Below are 17,566 nucleotides of genomic sequence, written 5' to 3' on the forward strand. Positions count from 1 at the left end.
GCAATAGAAGCGGGCGAAACTGGTCAAAATTTACAGTTGGAGCGGCAAAGGCACAAGCAGAAGCGGCACGAGAGCGGATGCACAGCCATTGACCATAAACTTGAAAACAGAACAAAAACGACGGAGGCTAACAGTCGGCTAACATCCGGCTAACAGCCGGTTAACAGTGGCCGAGAGCAAGCAGAATGATGGCCATATTCGGCTGCCAATTATGCTCGACGAATTCGCTTGGAGAATGGGACTTAACACAATGTGACAGACGTCACTCAAATGACCAAGAAGCGAGCGAAAAAGTGAGCAGAAAGCGTTTAAGAAAATCAATAAATAAATATTTGAAGAGCCGAGCGGATGTGGACGTTAAGCTCCGTTGTCTCAAGCCTTAATTACCTTTCTTTGCCTTTTTGACAACACACAACTTCTTGGTCGCGAAAGTAATAAGATATTTATGTGGCCTGGCCTCCTCCTTTCTAATACACTTTAAATGTTTAAGCTAACCAACCGCCTTTTGTGTTGCATAAGATACACACTTGAGATGGCTGGTGGCCAACGCTGCGTATGCTTAATTTGGGAGCCCTTAAATATTCAATTGGCTGGCGCTCCTTTGACCCTGTCTTTGTTTTTTGGCCAAGCCGTTGAACCCAAGTTCAAGAGTTCATCTTGGGACAGCATCTGCCACTGGAATTTCATCTGCTCTTAGCCATGTTTATGGCCCCTTGTTGCGCATTTATTGTGCGGTGAAGCCAGTCTTTGCCACCCCACAAAAAAACACTGAAAATCGGCAGTAGAGGGTTCCTTGACGCCTTCGCCTTTTGCATGAGAAATACGCTTTTATGCTCCCCATTAATTCTATTTGGCCACCCTGTCTGTGTGTCTGTCCACTGCTCCTAAATAACGAAAAAAACAAAAGCTAAAATTGGTTTAATAGTCGCGACGAAGTCTGGCCATTTGAAAGTTTTTTCTTTATTTTTCTTTTGCATATAATTAATGATTAGTCGGGTTTTTTTTAGGGGCTTGGCTTTACGCATCATTATTTGGCTTTCATTACCTTTTTATGTTTTTGGGAGAGGTAATACCGCTTCCCTTCTTCTTGGCAAAAAGTGTGTGAGAAGTGTGACTAAACCCGGTCAGAATGATTAATGTCTAAATAGTTTTTTCAGAGATTGGCTACATTTTACTTTTCATCAGTTTCGAATTTCCCTTATTTACTCACCGGCTTTTGATTACAAATAAACTTGTTTAGCTGGTATTAAAAGAAATGATTTCATTACTTTGGGTTTTCTTAAGTTTCTTTTTCTGGCACTTATGATTCTCGTATTTCTTTCACACATTTCGCTGTTATGTGGAACGGTTATCCAAGGTCTTTTTAAAGCTTCTATTATGTAAACGAGCTGAGTATTTCTATTTTATTTGCTCGTTTACTGTCACAAGCTGGATAAAATTATCTATGACTGTTTAAATTAAAGTTACTATGTGCTAAGCAGAATTTATGCTGAGCTCAAGAAGCTGTTTAAAATCGCCAGGGGCTTAGTTACCTCTGCAAATTGGGGACTTCAGACTTAGATGCCCCTTTTGATACAGCCCCTGATAAAACCACTACTCATATATCTTGTCGGTATGTTTGCTCTTCTGCTTTGGTTGGAACAAGCCAGCAGATTCATTCATTCGGAGTGTTGGTTGTTTGGCTTTTGTGTCTAAATGCGAGAATTAAATGGGAAAAGAAGTAACAACTTTCTGGCGAAAAACCCAAACACGTTTTTCAGCGGCAAGGCCACACAATACAAAGCAGATACAGCCGACGAACCTCGAGTCCCACCAGGTACACCTTTGGCCCACCTGGCGACTGATGAAGACCCCGATCCCGGCACGTCTTGTCAGTCATTGCAATCCAGATTCCCAACTCCCACCAAATTCCCTTCCCTTTTGTGGTTTGTCTGGCGAAATTTCCATTTCGTTAAATGTGAAGAATTTACGAGCTCTCTGGCTGCACGTGCACATGTCCTTCTGTCCAAAATGCTTTACGAGTCCTTGCAGTCATTTGCCGCTGGAGGGCGGAGGATTCTAGATTCTAGGGGGTGGCCGCCTCATTGGGGATTTTCTAAATTTTTGCTTTCGGTCCCCGACTTCAATGCTATTGAACTTTGGCGTCTCGACGTCTGTGACACGAGCGAATAAGTTGTACGGATAAGGCAAATAAATTTAAAGCAGCCCAGACTTTGGCCAGAAGAACTGCTAAAAATAAATACACAAATGCAAGGATATATGTATACACAATACGACTGGGGCATTGTGCACTTGTGTCAATAACCCTTATTAGGGGAAAAGCACAAACTCCCACAAGTCATGCAAGCTCATGCAATTTTCTTGGAAATTTGTCGAAGCCAGCATTAAGGACGACATTCTGCAAATACTTTGTGGCAGCCAAAAACTTTGGCTTCAAAACGTAAAGGTGCATCGATAATTGCTTGAAAAAAACTCTGTATCTCTCTCTCTCTCTGGTGCAATTAAAGGGAAACCCCCCAACAATTTCAGCTCGGTGAGGAAAATAAATGCAAATCACTTTTTAGTTGGATGTAATCACCAAGCAAACTCCCATCCAAACACCCCCCAAATTGCCACGCCCTCCGCTTGACGCCCTTTCCAGTCCTTTTTGTCCTGCATTAAAAGCATTAAGGTTGCCAGTGGCAACACAGCAGAATCTGCACTGAAGATGCAATTTAAGCGACGCGGCTGCGATGCCCTCTTAGTTTCGCCACTCTAAAGTGTAGTTAGGACTTGAGGTTGTTATTTAACTTTAAGTAGTGACAGTTTAGAGAACAGTTTCCCAGTCGTCACTGGAAAAAAAGTATGAAAATCTTTAATATTTTACAGAAAACTTATGTGTGCTTCAGGTTCAGTAGAAAATTTCATTGAAATTATTTGTTTTTTTTTTGGTAAAACATTTTACACAACTTATAAAAACAAATATGTAATAAATGTTATACATAGATTATTTTATTTGTTTATATTTTCTATATTAATCATTGATTTGTTTTCAAAAGCCCGTTTTCTAGTGTGGTTAACGGAAAGTTGGTTTAAAACTGCGAAAATATGTGAAAATTTGCAGCTTATCATGAGACAGAAAAAACGGCTCATAGCCAAGTAAAAGCTTATCAAAATGTAAAACTAAAAAATAATTTTCTTAAAATAAAATAACGCATCAACCAGAGTTAAATTAAGTTCAGTGTGCTTGGAAAATCAATTATAAAGTCTAAGTCTGCTGGGAAAAACATTACTTTGGTATCAAATACATCGAATATATATATGGTGCTTTGTTAAAGTATGATAACATAATCCCTAAATATACATAAAAAAAATTAACAGTGTAAATTAAGTTGACAATCGAAATAAAATGATGTTTTCGAGTTTAATGGGGGTACCAAAAGATTGGCTTTGTCGGTTGGCAGAAAGTGTGGGCAAATTACGAAAAACACAGGGTATCTATAGGTATATCCTAGTGCTGTCGGTGCTTTCAAAACCCTTCTTCTCCCAGACATGTGCACAAATTTACGTGGGGTGGTGTTGGAGGCGTCTCCAACACGCAGCTGCCCACTTGGGTGACGTGACTCCGTGAAATATGCAATGGTTTTTTGTTATGTTGCTACCAGACTTTCCCATTTTGCCCACTTTATGGCTCCAAATGCTGTTCCTCCTTTACGACTGCCCCTCCCTTTTAACCCCCTTCGCTGCCACTGTGATTGTGTTGTTGTCTTGCAACTGGCCTAAAGGGGTTGCATATTCGCTGCTGCCGCCTTTGTGTTTGCTGGGCTTTTGTGCAGCGAGCGACGAGCGGGTGTTTTAATGGGCGGCAGGGTGCAGATGCAGCAGAGTGCTTAACGCTTTATTTTCATTAACATTCCTAAGTTGCCTCTTCAACGGCTTGAAGCTGCTCGCATGAGCGGCGCATGCGCTGGGGGTGCTGTTACAGAACAGAGTCCTGCCACAGGACCTGCAATTAGCAACTCCTTATTCGAAGATGTAACCATATGAAGGTGGAAAGAAGGGAAGAAAGGAAGAAGGGTTCGCAATGATAATAATATCTATATGCCATATGCCTGTCAGTTAAATAAACTGGTTCTCTGAGTGACAGCAGGGTTAAGGTCTCCTCGAATTGGGTTCGATCTACCATTGTAGCATGGCAAATGTGCACCACCACTACCTTTTGCCACTTCCACAGCCGCTCTTAAATTATTAAAGCATCTATAGACAAAAAAGGAAAGGTAAAAGCTTTTTATCGATTTTTATTGTTGCAGAGAAAAAATATTTGTTTCACATAAATTACAAAAATTTGTGATTTTTTATAATATAAGTTCCTTCGACTTTTGTGGCCTTTTTTTTAAAAAGTACCACAAAAACTGTAATTTAAAAATACCATAAAAACTATATTTTTAATCGAAAATATCAATGCGAATTGCATACCAACACCCATGTGCATCAACATTTACTATTTAAGTGTTCTATGTTAATGCGAAATGTTATTATTTCTAAACCATTGAAATCCTAGAAAATATTATAAATCTATAAGTAATGAAATCTAATATTTTTCTCTCTGTGTGGCCTATGTTTGCGGTTTGAAAACACAGACACTTCTAAAGAGAATGCTGCGAAAGGCGGGTCGACATCCCCGGATGTTATTTTTGTTTCAAATTGACAATATACACATTACAAGGTCTGCAAGGTTGGGGTTGAAAGCTTTAACATATGTTGGCCGTGGGAGAGAAAAAAAGCTTTCAAGTTCCTGGAAAACCATATGGGGTGTACAAATTCTACTGGAATGGAATCTGCAGTTATCGATAACACCCACATCCACCCAATCAGCTGATAAGGAAAGCTCCGAGTTGCTAAGGGTGAAAAAGCTTCGAGAAGAAAGATTTCCAATTTACTGAACACCTTCCATTGGTTTACATTTCGCTTGCTCTCCTGTTTTTAAACCAAAACGAAAAACATAAATTGGCAAAACTTTAAAATAATTAGTAAAACAATGGTAATCCGGAGAAAGGTCATAAAGTGATAATTTTCGCGCGCTCAAGTGAAAACCAAAGAAACGTGTGCGGTGGGAAGTTTACGCAGCCCCGAAGTAAAGGCCAAAAATCAATAAGCGTGTAAGATTTGTAAACACGACAAGCCCTCTTGATTTTTCCCTGCGGAACATACCCTGCCACTCCCACTTCCACGCCCCCAGTGAACTGTGACCGCCAGCTGCTGCCCAGAAAAAAAGTCCGTGAAACCGCAGAAATAACCATTAGCCGAAATGGTTTCCAACTTAGCGCTGTCTTTGCTGCTGATGATTGCGGGAGCAGCAGCCACCGTGGAGCAGGTGGAGTACCTGGATGCACAGCAATCTTCGCCAGCGGATCACCGACTCAGCAAACGCATGGATCTGGAGGTGTGCATAGGTGAGGCTTACTTGAATATACACTCAACCACCATCTATGGTAATACTGATTACTATGTATAATGAAAACAACTTTTTTTTTTGTAGTTTCAGTTAATTTAGTAAATATATTCCCTGTTTTGTAAATTTATTTTAAAAGGTATATTTTTGAATCGAAGCTAAAAAAATGTCTCGAAAAAAAAAAAAAAATATATTTATATATATTTGTTATATTACATTTATTTTTTATAATTTTAATAGACTATTTTCGGATTTGATATCTGACTTTTTTCGGATTTGGTACCTGAAAATTATAATTTTAATTTAAACCATATTTAACTCAAAAAAATCCCATTTAAATAAAATAGGAACTATTTTTCTTTCTAATATTTTCCACATTAAATTACAATTGTAAATCAATTAAATCATGTAATTCAATATGTATTATTTTTAATATTTGTATATCATATTTAATTTTAATATTTAATATACAATTTTAAATTAAATAGTCACTTATTTATTTCTACTATTCCGATTTTATCAGTTTACAAATAAATAGTTTATCCTAAAACTGTTTTTACACATATGATACAAAACACCTTATGTAAATGCACAATTCCTATCCAAAGGTCACTTCGACGTTCATAAAAACACCATAATCCGCACCGGGGAATCCCAGGCGATTGGAGGCAAGTACCTCCAGGGTCTCGAGCTGGACACCATTGAGGAGTGCGAAAGGCTCTGCTGCGAAACGGACGCCTGCGACGTGTACATCTTCGAGCGGAAGGCCGGGGGCTATTGCTACCTCTTTGAGTGCGGGCCCCCGGAGGATTTCCGCTGCAAGTTCACGCGCCACGCCAACTACACGAGTGCCGTTCTGAACCCGCAGCCCAGGCAGGCCAACGAAATGGTCAGCACTCCGCGTCCGCAGTTGCCCCACATCCCCAGCAACAATGTGTCGCAGCAGGAATGGGAGCTGAGCAACTTGAAGCTGAAACCGGAAGCGAGGGACAAGCCCACACTTTCCACCGCCGCGGTGGTGGTTCCCACATCCGGAACGGGTGCGGGTTCGGGTGTGGGTGTGGGTTTGGGCCAGTCGGCAGTTTACCAAGCTCAAAGTGGTGAGTTGTGGCTAGCTTTTGAATGCCAGTACCCAGTATTCCTAGAATTCGAAGGTGTATTTGATTTATAACGGAAAATAAGTTTTATACCAGTATCAGGCTTACTTAAAGTAAACTAAAAGCATGATAATGTCATGATTAACATATTTAATTGGTTTATCCAATAGGACAAATTGTAGATTTATTTAAAAGTGAAAATATTTTCATTTACCATGATATTTCTCTGGGTATATACCATTAAAAGCAACATATTTGGGTATTATCTACTACTATTTGGTTCCTTTTTAAATTAATTTATACAAGTCAGGGCAATCATTTTTTAAGACATGATATACATAAAAATAATAGTTTCAAAATTAATTAAAATTAAAACTGGGCTTTTGTTATTAAGGCAGTTACTAGTACATAAATATATCGATTTAGCATCATAATTATTTCATAATGGTTAAACTGATTTTTTTTGTTCTGGATTTGAAATTAAGCGAATTAATTTTCAGAATCGATAGTTAAATTAATTTATCCCTGTCTATTTGGTCTTATTCTGACTTAAACCCCAAGAAATTTAAAAATCATATAATTAATAAACTAACTAACAGGAATTTTTTATTATAATCGATGTAACTGTGATGTAAAGTATTTTAAGAAATACCTTAATATCGGTGTGCTCGAAATTTCCGACATCTATTTATTTTATTCAAATGAGAAACTAACGCTCCAATTCCAGCTCCCGCTGCGCATTGTGGTCGCTTCCAGTTTACCTGCCATTCCGGCGAGTGTATCGCGGTTTACAATGCCTGTGATGGAATTCCCCAGTGCGAGGATGGGAGCGACGAGGGACCGGAAGTGAGTTGCCCTTTCACCACCATTTCGCCCCTTTGCAGCCGTTAATTGCCAACCTACTTTTCAGTGCATCACGGTATCGTCGACGGCCACAAAGTCGGGCAGTAGCGGCAGCAACCTGGAGCCCGTGAAGCCCTTGGTTCAGCAGTATATGCCTGTGCAGAATGTGCAGCAACAGTTGCAGGTCGTGGCCCAGCAGCAACAGCAACAACAACAGCAGCAGCAGCAGCAACCACAACATGTCATTGTTTTGGGTCCACCACCACCACCGCCGCCACCGCCGCCCATGGTGAACAATCGCGAAGATGCCGCCGCCTGGGCAAACCGCAAGATGATTGCCGAAGGGCAGCAGCAGCAGCAAGAGCCATTGCCGCAGCAGCAGCAACAGCAGCAATTGCAACAGCAGCAGCAGGCAACTCAGCAGAAGGCAGCGATCATAAATACCGGTAAATATAGTTAATAGGCTTAGGAAAATATAAAAACAAAGAAGCAGGGTAAAACTTTTCCAATTAAGCATAAGAAAATAAATAAAATGTTGTCTGAAGCTGTCACCTTTGAGAACTCTCTTTGTACGGAGCTATGCATTTTCAATAGAAGAACAAACAAAATCGAAAACTGATCTCTTCACTAACAGCTTAGCAAGTTATTTACCAAGACTAAACTAATAAATTATATTATTTTCAAACACTAACAAAAATTCATTGTACCAAAAACAAAAACAAACAAAAAAAACAAAACTGAAACATATATTTTAGTACATTTCTAAAAAAGCTTATGTCTTTCCTTCAAAGCCGTTCTTACAGAAATCTTATTTTAAATTTGACCTTGTCTTGAACTAATTATAATTATAATTCATAAATTACCAAGGAAAAACTTCTTTTAGATACCTGCATTTTACACAGATATATTCTTTTAAATTATTTAATGGAGTTATATCATTTGTGTAACTAGTGTAACAAAACTGTCTTTAAAGCAATGCACCTTCATTTTATATTTTAATGAAAGGCGGTATAATTTAAAACATTTAAAATTATTGTCCTCCACTACCTCCCTTCTCTCCGAAAATAATCTTGTGTGACTGACTTCCGCTTTAGCACTCCCCTTGTTGTTTTTAATGTTTAATTAAAGTCGATTGAATGTCCAGCAGCAATTAGGTGTTGTGAGAGAGACAAGGGCAGACTGACAAAACTAAAAATTGAGTAAATATTTATAAGGGAAAAGAGTGGTCCCCGGAGGCTCTGGCGCCCAGTGCGACATTAGCACACAAATTGCCGGCAGAGCGCACGCAATGATCCCACAGCCAGGGCCATCTCCCTTTTCGCCTCAACCCACAGCTTTTCTTCTGGGAAAATCGCAAATTGCCCATCGGTTTTCATTGTGTGAAATGGGAGCTGCCGTCGCTCGAAATTGATTTACGGATGTTTTGTATACTGTGTGCGTGCTGTGTCTCTGTCTACTCGCAATTAATTCAATTAGCTGTGCGTTAACTGCGAGACACACTCCACTCGGCTACTTCCCTGTGACGCTTACAATCTTCCACGCTTCCACTCTCTTGCAGATGAGCAGAGCCACATCTTCAGCCACAAAGGCGGCCTCCAATTGCAGCAGCCTTCGAACGGCCAGGGGCAGATCCAGCAGGGACCGGCGTCGGCGGTTCAGGTTCAGGGGCAATCAGCACCGCTCCAGTTGCCCGGCTACGACGGCAACCAAGCTGTGTACGGCATGTCGCTGCCACGCTCCGGAATTTATTTGTCACAGCAGCAACTCCCGGCATCCGCTGGCCAGCAGCAGCAGCAGCAGGTGCCCTCCAATGCGGTGTGGCCACCACAGACGCCTTTGGCCCCGCAGCAACAGTCGCCGGTGCAGCAGCAGCAGCAGCCATCGCTGGCACCGCAGCAACCTGGTCATGTCTATGCCCCTGCTTCGGCCATCCAATCGCCGCCAGCCCAGCAGCAATCCATGCTGCCTGTCCTGAATGCCGCACCCGCAATGGGAAAAAATCAGGGCCCATCGGTGGACGGTGACTATGAGGATTACGACGAGGAAACCTACACAGAGGCGCCAAAGAAGGTGGGATAAAATAAGTTACTCTTTAGAAAACCTTTTTAAACAAAATTAAAAAAGTTCCCCATATTTGGTATAAATTTGTAAAATTAAAATTGACAAAGAAGTTTTATTTTTATAATAAAAATCAAAAATAATCAAAAATGACGAATATTAAAAATTCACCATCGTTTGACTTTTAGGGACTTTTTCATATAAAAGCCATTGCACCACAGAGCAATAATTTTTTTAAATGTTAAGATTTTGGCAACACTTTTTTTTAGTTCAAAAACTATGTGCATAGTAATAATTTAATTAAAATTAAACAAAAGTTAAATTTTTAAATTTAAAAATAAGTTGTATTTTCAGTTATTATAACATTTTCGATTGTATGTCTCATACGAAGGCATTGCATATTTTTAGTTTTGATTTTTGTAACACCGAAATCAGTTTAAAAAATATTTATACTCCATTTTTGTTTTAAACTTTTATAAGAAATGAAGAATGATTTTTTTTGCAATGTTGTATAACACAAATTAAAAAAAAAAACTTTTATTTCAGCTTTTAATTTATTTTATATTTGAAATTAATTTTTTTTATTGAAAATCAATCAAAATCCGTTCTTATAATAAAAATTGGAAGAACAAAATTTATCGCGTATTCCGATTTTGTATGAAAAAAAGATATATTAATATTTCCTATTAAAATAATAACTTCCTTCTTGGAAGTGACTTTCCTGATAACATCTTACCAATAATAGTTTATAAATCCACAGAAGCAACACAAGCACAAGAAGGTCAAGGCGAAGACGGCCAAGGACCCCATTGAACTGGCCCTGGAGCAGAATAAGCAGCAGCAGGATGCAACGCGGCCAGTTCTGCCCGTGCCCGTTTCCCCAGTGCACGAGCAATACAAGATGATCCACGAGAACCTGGCGATGGAGTTCCGTGACCACGACGGTCACTCGGAGCGTCCGGGCGGAGCAGTCCTCTCGCTGACCCTGGGCCTGCTGGTGACCGCCGCCCTGGCCATCCTCATCGGGTGCAGGATGCGGACGGTGAGCCGGAGGGCACGACGCCTGGGCGGCAAGACGCCCTACTCCCAGGAGGCCGACTTCCTGGTCAACGGAATGTATCTTTAAGGCAAATGCCTGCGGGTTGGTGGGGACTTGCCAAGGTTCTTGGAGTTGTTCCATATATTTATGATTATAGTGTAATGAGAAACATATTTTATATAAACAAAGATGTATCAAATAAAATTAAAACTTAAAGTAACTACTTGACATTCATTTTTGGCAAGGATCCTGAGGAACCCGAATCGGTGAGCTAATTAAAGAGCTGCACAGATAATTTTGCAATATTTTTTATTTAAGTTCGTTTCCATCCTCGATTTCAGTTTTTGTTTTGGTTACGAAAAAAACTTACAATTATCTTCTATGAAATCTTGTTTTCCTCAGTTTTTTCATTGATGTGACACTGACTGTTTAGTCATTAAAACTACAAAATAGTAGGAAGTTGGTTTTTCTTTATATTTTTGCTTTGTTTTTCCTTTATATATCAGCTTTATTCTCTTCATTGCCTTTGTTTAAAATAACAAATTTCGCTGTAATGGTGCTTTTCAATTTTCCATTTTCAAGTCTAAAATCAATATAAATCAATTGCTACTGAAAGTATTTGGCCAAAAAACAAATTTAAAACGCTTAAAAATATCACATTAAAAATTTAAACCGAGTCCGATTTTATATATATATAACACAAATTTCTTTAATTTCGATTTGGAATTTGGAATAGGTTGTCTTAAGTTTTGTGTACATAGAGTTTTTCGTTTACCACTGCACATTAAGTCTTTTGTTGATGAGAATTTTTCCTGCTGTGGCCAGTTTTTAAATGAAAATCATCGTTTACGAAGTTTACTGCCCTGACATTGGTTGCATTTATGTATATATTACGCATTAAAATAGGCTTCTCTTTTTACTCGTTTAGCTCCATTTTCACTTAACACTGTACACATATAATGTAAACTAATTGTATTTATATTTATTTATGCAGTTGAATAGTTCATAGTTCAATATGTCAATGTGCAATTTATGATGCAATTTTAAATCGAATGTGTTTCTCCCGTTTGACTCGTTCCAATGTTTTCGGTTGCTAAGCGATCTAAAAACAAAACTCGTTTCAGAAAAATACAACTCAAGAAATCTTCAAATTTTTTACAACTGTTGTATTAACTCGACATAAATATAGGCTGAATTGGATCGACTGGCTGTTGGCGGTTGCTGTTCATGCTACGTGTACATGTTATGGTAGGTATTACTGTTAATTTATTAGTTATCGTATTTTAATATATATTTATAAAATAGACTTTCTCCTTTGCAAGATGCGAATTTTCGTTTCTGTTGCTGCAGTTTTCGGTTTGTGGTACATGTACGATGCCAGAATTTACGCATCATGTTGCGTACCTGAACGTAAAATAAAGGATAAGGATTAGTAAAGATCGCAGCACATAATTCAGAGGGTCCTACCGTTTTGTCCAAAGACGCGCAATTCGATCATGTTCCTCGCGATTCTGCAAATATTGCGTGGCAATGCTTCCCACCAGCGGATCGGCTAAAAAGAGTTTAAAGTTAAACAAATTATTAAACTGACTTCAATTTTGTAATGTATTTTTATGTGCTGCTATTTTTTATAAACCTCAGAAGTGAAATCGAACTGATCTTGGTATCTAGAGAAGTTCTATTCAAAAACTTAGCTTACTGTATTTATTTAAGTTTTAGATTTACGCTTACGATTTATTAATTTCATATTTAAAAATGAAACTTAATATGTATTTTGCGGACTAGCATTTAGTGTGCACACGAAAAGTATGGAGATAATCAAGCCTTTCTAACGCCTCTCAAAGAACTCGAATAATATTAAAACACAGAAATAAAAGTCACACAAAAATTAATAATCAATCTCTAAAAAACCAAATAGAGTGCTTCAAAAATTTATACGAAACAAATCCCAACCCAAATCTCAAGGCCTTGTTTTCATTTAAGATTTAAAAAAAAAACCTGCTTAAACCTGGAACATAAAACAAATCATATAACAAAACCCTGATCTCAGTATCTAGGGTCTTTTCTATCATTTAAGAGTCTAGTTGTTTAGATGAATTCTAAGTAAGCAAAGCTCAGGCTTAAGCCGGCCAACAAGTAACCAATCTTAATTCTACTTCAGCAGGCCTCTGCTTGGCAGTCCTCACCTGGATTACAGTCTGTGAGCAGGGAGCAAATTGACAGCAAGACCTTTGATATGGTCAGCGCCGGCGACCAGTTGTCCTTGAGTATGTCCAGGCAGATGACGCCCTGGCTGTTGATGTTGCAGTGATAGATGCGCGTGCGGAACGTGACTTTGGGCGGCTTGAAGGGGTACTCCGGCGAGAAGTGTATGTCGAGGAAGAAGACGCCGCCCTCGTAGACGGACCCGGGTGGTCCCAGGATGGTGGATACCCACTCGTACAGGTTGTCGCCCTTGGGCCCGGCACTGCAGTTGGGCGGGGGGTCCAGTGTGATCTCCGCCAGCTCCTTCTGGATGCGCTTGGCCGAGGTGCCCAGGGCCTTGGATATCCTGGGCGTGGGCTTGGTGTCCTTGCGCGGCTCATCGCCGCCGGCGGCATTGCTACCGGAGGCTCCACCGTTGGCGTTGCTGCCCCTGCCGCCACGTGCCTGCGGCGTTCCGGCGGACGCGGTCTGGCTGGGATTGCTCACATTGGTGGCCGTCGTGCTGGGCGCGCTGGGGACATTCGAGGTGGCACTGGATGTGGCCACCTCGGCGGCACTGCCCGCTGCTGGGGTTGATGACATGTCTGGCCGAGGTGGTTTGAGCTGTAAGTAGCAGAAGTAGGTCATTAATTGCAACTTAACATTTTCTACCGACTCTAAATGGCAAAATGGACAAAAATTCATTCGAATTTTTTATACGTCCCTGAAAGGCAGAACCAAAGGTAATCGTAATATGAATATAATACCATCCTATCACTACTTGCAATAACAATGGAGGAAGTCACAACAATTACATTTTGTACTGTCTGTTGGATTAAATATGTAATTGTTGTGACATCCAACAATTCAAATATGTAGGTGTCCCAGAATTTGAAGATTAAGGTGTTTTTAAGTAAAAGTATATAATTTATACGTTTTATACGTTTATTGTGAATAACAATATTAATATATCATACTACATTTTATAGCAATCAGGGATGTCAGAAAAAATGTTTTAATATTCGTAGGATACTTGGAATAATTCACGAATAATTATTTTAAAACATACTTTAAATTGATTCCTGGAACACCCCCGTTTGTTTTGAATGTACATTCGTCCATTACGAAAAGCCTTGCCTTGCTCAATTGGCAGAATTTGAAAATAGGTGCCAATGGAATTCCGCCATTAGAAGCGGGTCTGGGCCAGGTTTTCGCCCGGGTCCTTGACCTGGTTTTCCACCCAGTTTTTGCCTGTTTTCGAGGGCAGGGGTTTGCAATTTCGCACAAACGCACACATTTCTATTGAGCAGCGGCAGCGGCCATTTTGGCAAAAAGGGAAAGGGGCATTTTCGAGGGGTTCAAGGCCACCCAGTACCGGACACTATATCAGAACAAGATCCTATGATAGTTCCTCATCAGTTGGCCAAACAACTCGGAACCGCATGTGCTGCATGCGGCAAAAAATCAATCAGCAGACATTTGCAAAATGCCGCCGCCGACTGAGGATGATGATGGTGGTAATGATGCCGCTGCTTCCGGCGCCTGCACTTAGGTTGCACAATTTCGCGGAACTTGAATGCCGATAAAGCGGAGGTCCCCTCAAAACACACAATACACACCTCACTATCGCAGTTTCTTTCACTTTTTTCTATCACAACACTTGCGAAAATGATCCGCTCGCCTCTGTAGCCGTCGCCTGCTGCCCTCTCGCTCGCACTCGTGCGCACACGGCCTCCGCTGTGGGTGCAAGGCTGTTCTGCTGGCGTCCTCGGTGGGTGGCAGTATGGGCGGATCAGATCCTGCACTTTTCACCTTTCTGGGCTTTATTATTTGGCTAAAATTACGGTTGGCAAAGATGAGGAGACGCAGAGCCGTCTTTATCTTTGTTAGAAACTCGATAATTTGTACTTTTGTAGGCAGCTATCGCTCCGGGTCCGTCTCTAGCTGCTGGCGAACCAACTAATCCCTAGAAAAATATCGATAAGCTAGGCTCTGGCAGCTCTGCGCTCCCTTTGCTGCGGTCTGGCAGCTCTGTGGTTTTAAAAATTATAAAACTAATGTTTTTAAAATCGGACGTTTGTATCGTAAAACTGCTACAGAAACGAGGTAGGCATAAACATACTTTTTTTCGGCTCAACTGCTAAGTTAACAGGCGCTGACCAAAGTTTACTTACCATTTGTTTCTAGATCTGAACACATAAAAAGTTTCATTGAATGTTTACTTTAAACCTATCTTGTATTTATTAAAGTTTACAAAATGTAGGATTACTTCGTCTCCATATCTTCTGTTAACGCTTTACGGGATTTGAATACGCGCACCGTGTTGTCGGCGCCGCCGGAGACGATGTACTTGGGATTCGACCAATCGATGTCCAGGACCTTATCGCCGTGACCCAGGAGGTCGTACAGTGGGGCCTTGGGACTTCTGCAATCCCACAACTTGTTCTGGTTGTCATAAGCGCCGGAGACGAAGAGGAACTCCTCAGTGTTGGACCACATGACGCTTTGCACCCAGGCATTGTGTCCCAGGTAGGTGTTTCGCACCACAGATCCCTCTGAAAGGGCAGATTTAAATCGGTTAAGACTATGTCAAATGCCAATTTTGGGGAGATGTGATCTTACGGTTTGTCCTGGCATCGTAGAGCCTCAGATTTTTGTCCGCCGAGGCTGTCAGTATCAGGCGGTTGAGCCTTGAGTAGCTGGCATCGAAGATGGACTTGTTGGTGGATATTTCGGTCTTGATGCCCTCGAGGCTCAGATCCCACACCTTCAGCGTGTGATCCCAGCTGCCAGTGAGCAGAGTGGTGGCATCCATCCATTGCACAGCGGAGATACTCTCCCGATGTCCCTGCAGCGTCATTTTGGGCGTCTGTAAGGTAGAATAGAAGTGAGTACATATTATTTTCACAGATGAGAATGGTTACCCACCCTCACGCCGCTCTCCTTCATCCGCTTGGAGGTGCCCTCGGGCGCATCGTCCACCTCCGCTGACCACACCTTCAGCATAGTGTCCCATGAGCCTGTGGCGAATCGCTGGCCATCCGGACTCACGCTGACGCTATCGACGCCTCGCTCGTGGCCCTTGCACACGGAGACGCACTCCACCGAGTTGGAGGCCACGCTCCACTGCCACAGCATGGCAGTCTGATCCTGCGAGGTGGACACAAAGCGAACGGTCTCCTCGTCCAGCGAAATCCAGTCCACCGCCTTGATGGGCGCCGTGTGGCCGGGAATGGTGAGGATGTGCTTGCCCTTGTTGGTCCACAGGTTCAGGGTGTTGTCATAGCAGCCGCTGAGAATCCACTTGCCGCTGGCCTTCACCGCCGACACCCAGTCGTCGTGGAGCAGGCAATCCTGGGGCTCTGGCGCCGGGAACCGCTCCACATACTCGATCTCGATGGCGTCCTCGAAGCTGATGGCCTTCTCGCGCAGGTGATCGCACAGGCGGCCGCGCAGATACTCGTCGAACACCAGGAAATCAAAGTCGGTATCGGTGGAGGAGGAGCCATCCTTCTGTTTCAGCAAGGCGTTCACGAATGTGTTCAGCTCCGCGGTGGTGACGGTTCCATCGATGGCATACGGCACATCCGGCACGGCATAGCTGAAAGTGGGATCTTGAATTAATCGATTCCATTCGGGGCCGTTTCATGATGGACACCCACTGCTCCTGCTTGGTCTTCAGATGCACCTGCACCTGCCCCTCGCCGTTTTCCGCATCCATCTCCTGGCCCACGTGCGTTTTCCTTGCGGCACTTGATTGGACTGTGGGTTGCCGTTGTTCCGCAGGTATGCAGCTTTTTGTGACTGAATTCCTGTTGGTTGGAGGAGCAATTGGCCACTCAAGTGGTGGTTCTTTCTACGGCAGTCTGTTGAATTCAGGTAAATTAAGAAAAAGCGTGTTTTCAAACGAAACGATGGTAGAAGCAACAAATACAACAAAAATCACTAAAAATGGGCAAAGCGCATGCCGTCGAAAGTGTTATCGCCGACTTTGTGTTAATCGAGTGTGCATGTTAATCGAGTGTGCTATCGATTCACTATCGCAAAACGGTTATTTGAATTTTAAATGTTAAGTACTCACAGTAATTTAGTATAAGATGAGGAATTTGTTATTTATTTTAAAAATACGTTTTAAAATTTTATAAAAATCTGACGATTATTTTATATTGTTATTATTATATTACCCTCAAAAGAACTGTTAAATTATATGATAATTATCAATCTGCTTTTAATTAAAGTATCAGGTTTTTGTTGATTAAAAAAGGAAATTAATTAATTAATTTAATAGAGAAACAAAATTAAATTAAATAGATTATATTCCAAAAATTATTTTACCAATTTATGAAAAGGTTGATTATATTAACCAATACACATTTATATATTCAATGTTTTATAATATTACTATGAGTATGCTTAATATCTTTTTTTTCAAAGAAAGACTCGTATTCTATTCTCTATAAAATCCCCTCAGCACGACGCCACAGACTTTTTAATTACAGCAAAAATAATCATTTAAAAAGATACGAGCCAAATTCGCAATATTGATAATTAAATATTTTTTGCAAGCAAATCAGGCGCTGATGATTTGCTGTAATTCTCGCTCTCTCTTCAGTTTCGGGCCGTCTTACGCAAAACGGAAAAATAAAAAACGAGCCGCCGTGGCTGCAATTTGTAAATGACTCTTCACTTCTCAAAGACTGGTAATTGTTAATGTTTTCATGCTGGCTATTAATATGAACCAGATAGCACCTGAAAGACCACTTCGCGGTGGAGCGTGCACTGGAAGGTTAAATGCCACTTGACATTTCTGAGATGGCGCTTAACCTTCGCATTAAAATTGGACAAATCCCCAAGAAAATATTTCCAATAAAAAACGTATTTACCTTAATGGGTCGATGGGATATTAAGCTGGAA

The 17,566-nt window shown here is 41.0% G+C and overlaps 3 protein-coding genes across 3 annotated transcripts; 1 reads left to right on the forward strand and 2 right to left on the reverse strand.

Annotated features, from left to right (window-relative positions):
- Nucleotides 1–4,898: 4,898 nt before the first annotated feature.
- On the forward strand, nucleotides 4,899–10,555 carry LOC128263353 (uncharacterized). Its single transcript, XM_052998380.1, has 6 exons — nucleotides 4,899–5,432; nucleotides 6,040–6,531; nucleotides 7,256–7,374; nucleotides 7,439–7,817; nucleotides 8,930–9,441; nucleotides 10,190–10,555. Exons 1-6 carry the CDS (start codon nucleotides 5,288–5,290, stop codon nucleotides 10,553–10,555), a joined length of 2,013 nt encoding a protein of 670 aa, XP_052854340.1. The 5' UTR covers nucleotides 4,899–5,287.
- A 675-nt stretch (nucleotides 10,556–11,230) lies between these two features.
- On the reverse strand, nucleotides 11,231–14,586 carry LOC128263356 (ubiquitin-conjugating enzyme E2-24 kDa). Its single transcript, XM_052998382.1, has 4 exons — nucleotides 14,272–14,586; nucleotides 12,655–13,276; nucleotides 11,936–12,020; nucleotides 11,231–11,872 (listed from the first exon to the last, which is right to left on the reverse strand). Exons 2-4 carry the CDS (start codon nucleotides 13,253–13,255, stop codon nucleotides 11,860–11,862), a joined length of 699 nt encoding a protein of 232 aa, XP_052854342.1. The 5' UTR covers nucleotides 13,256–13,276; nucleotides 14,272–14,586; the 3' UTR covers nucleotides 11,231–11,859.
- A 283-nt stretch (nucleotides 14,587–14,869) lies between these two features.
- Nucleotides 14,870–16,605, reverse strand: LOC128263355 (ribosome biogenesis protein WDR12 homolog). Its single transcript, XM_052998381.1, has 4 exons — nucleotides 16,315–16,605; nucleotides 15,581–16,253; nucleotides 15,275–15,521; nucleotides 14,870–15,207 (listed from the first exon to the last, which is right to left on the reverse strand). The coding sequence occupies exons 1-4, from the start codon at nucleotides 16,371–16,373 to the stop codon at nucleotides 14,918–14,920; spliced, it is 1,269 nt and encodes a 422-aa protein (XP_052854341.1). The 5' UTR covers nucleotides 16,374–16,605; the 3' UTR covers nucleotides 14,870–14,917.
- Nucleotides 16,606–17,566: the final 961 nt, after the last annotated feature.

Source organism: Drosophila gunungcola, unplaced genomic scaffold (genome assembly GCF_025200985.1).
Source record: "Drosophila gunungcola strain Sukarami unplaced genomic scaffold, Dgunungcola_SK_2 000001F, whole genome shotgun sequence".
NCBI lineage: Eukaryota > Metazoa > Arthropoda > Insecta > Diptera > Drosophilidae > Drosophila > Drosophila gunungcola.

Excerpts from the sequence above, each read along its gene's own strand:
- LOC128263353 (XM_052998380.1), top strand. The coding sequence starts at position 5,288 with ATGGTTTCCAACTTAGCGCTGTCTTTGCTGCTGATGATTGCGGGAGCA. Across the intron at positions 5,433-6,039 it reads GGATCTGGAGGTGTGCATAG|GTCACTTCGACGTTCATAAA; the intron begins GTGAGGCTTACT and ends TCCTATCCAAAG. Across the intron at positions 9,442-10,189 it reads ACACAGAGGCGCCAAAGAAG|AAGCAACACAAGCACAAGAA; the intron begins GTGGGATAAAAT and ends ATAAATCCACAG.
- LOC128263356 (XM_052998382.1), bottom strand. The coding sequence starts at position 13,255 with ATGTCATCAACCCCAGCAGCGGGCAGTGCCGCCGAGGTGGCCACATCC. Across the intron at positions 12,021-12,654 it reads GCTCACAGACTGTAATCCAG|CCGATCCGCTGGTGGGAAGC; the intron begins GTGAGGACTGCC and ends AACTCTTTTTAG.
- LOC128263355 (XM_052998381.1), bottom strand. The coding sequence starts at position 16,373 with ATGGATGCGGAAAACGGCGAGGGGCAGGTGCAGGTGCATCTGAAGACC. Across the intron at positions 15,522-15,580 it reads TGAAGGAGAGCGGCGTGAGG|ACGCCCAAAATGACGCTGCA; the intron begins GTGGGTAACCAT and ends TCTACCTTACAG. Across the intron at positions 15,208-15,274 it reads CTACGATGCCAGGACAAACC|AGGGATCTGTGGTGCGAAAC; the intron begins GTAAGATCACAT and ends CTGCCCTTTCAG.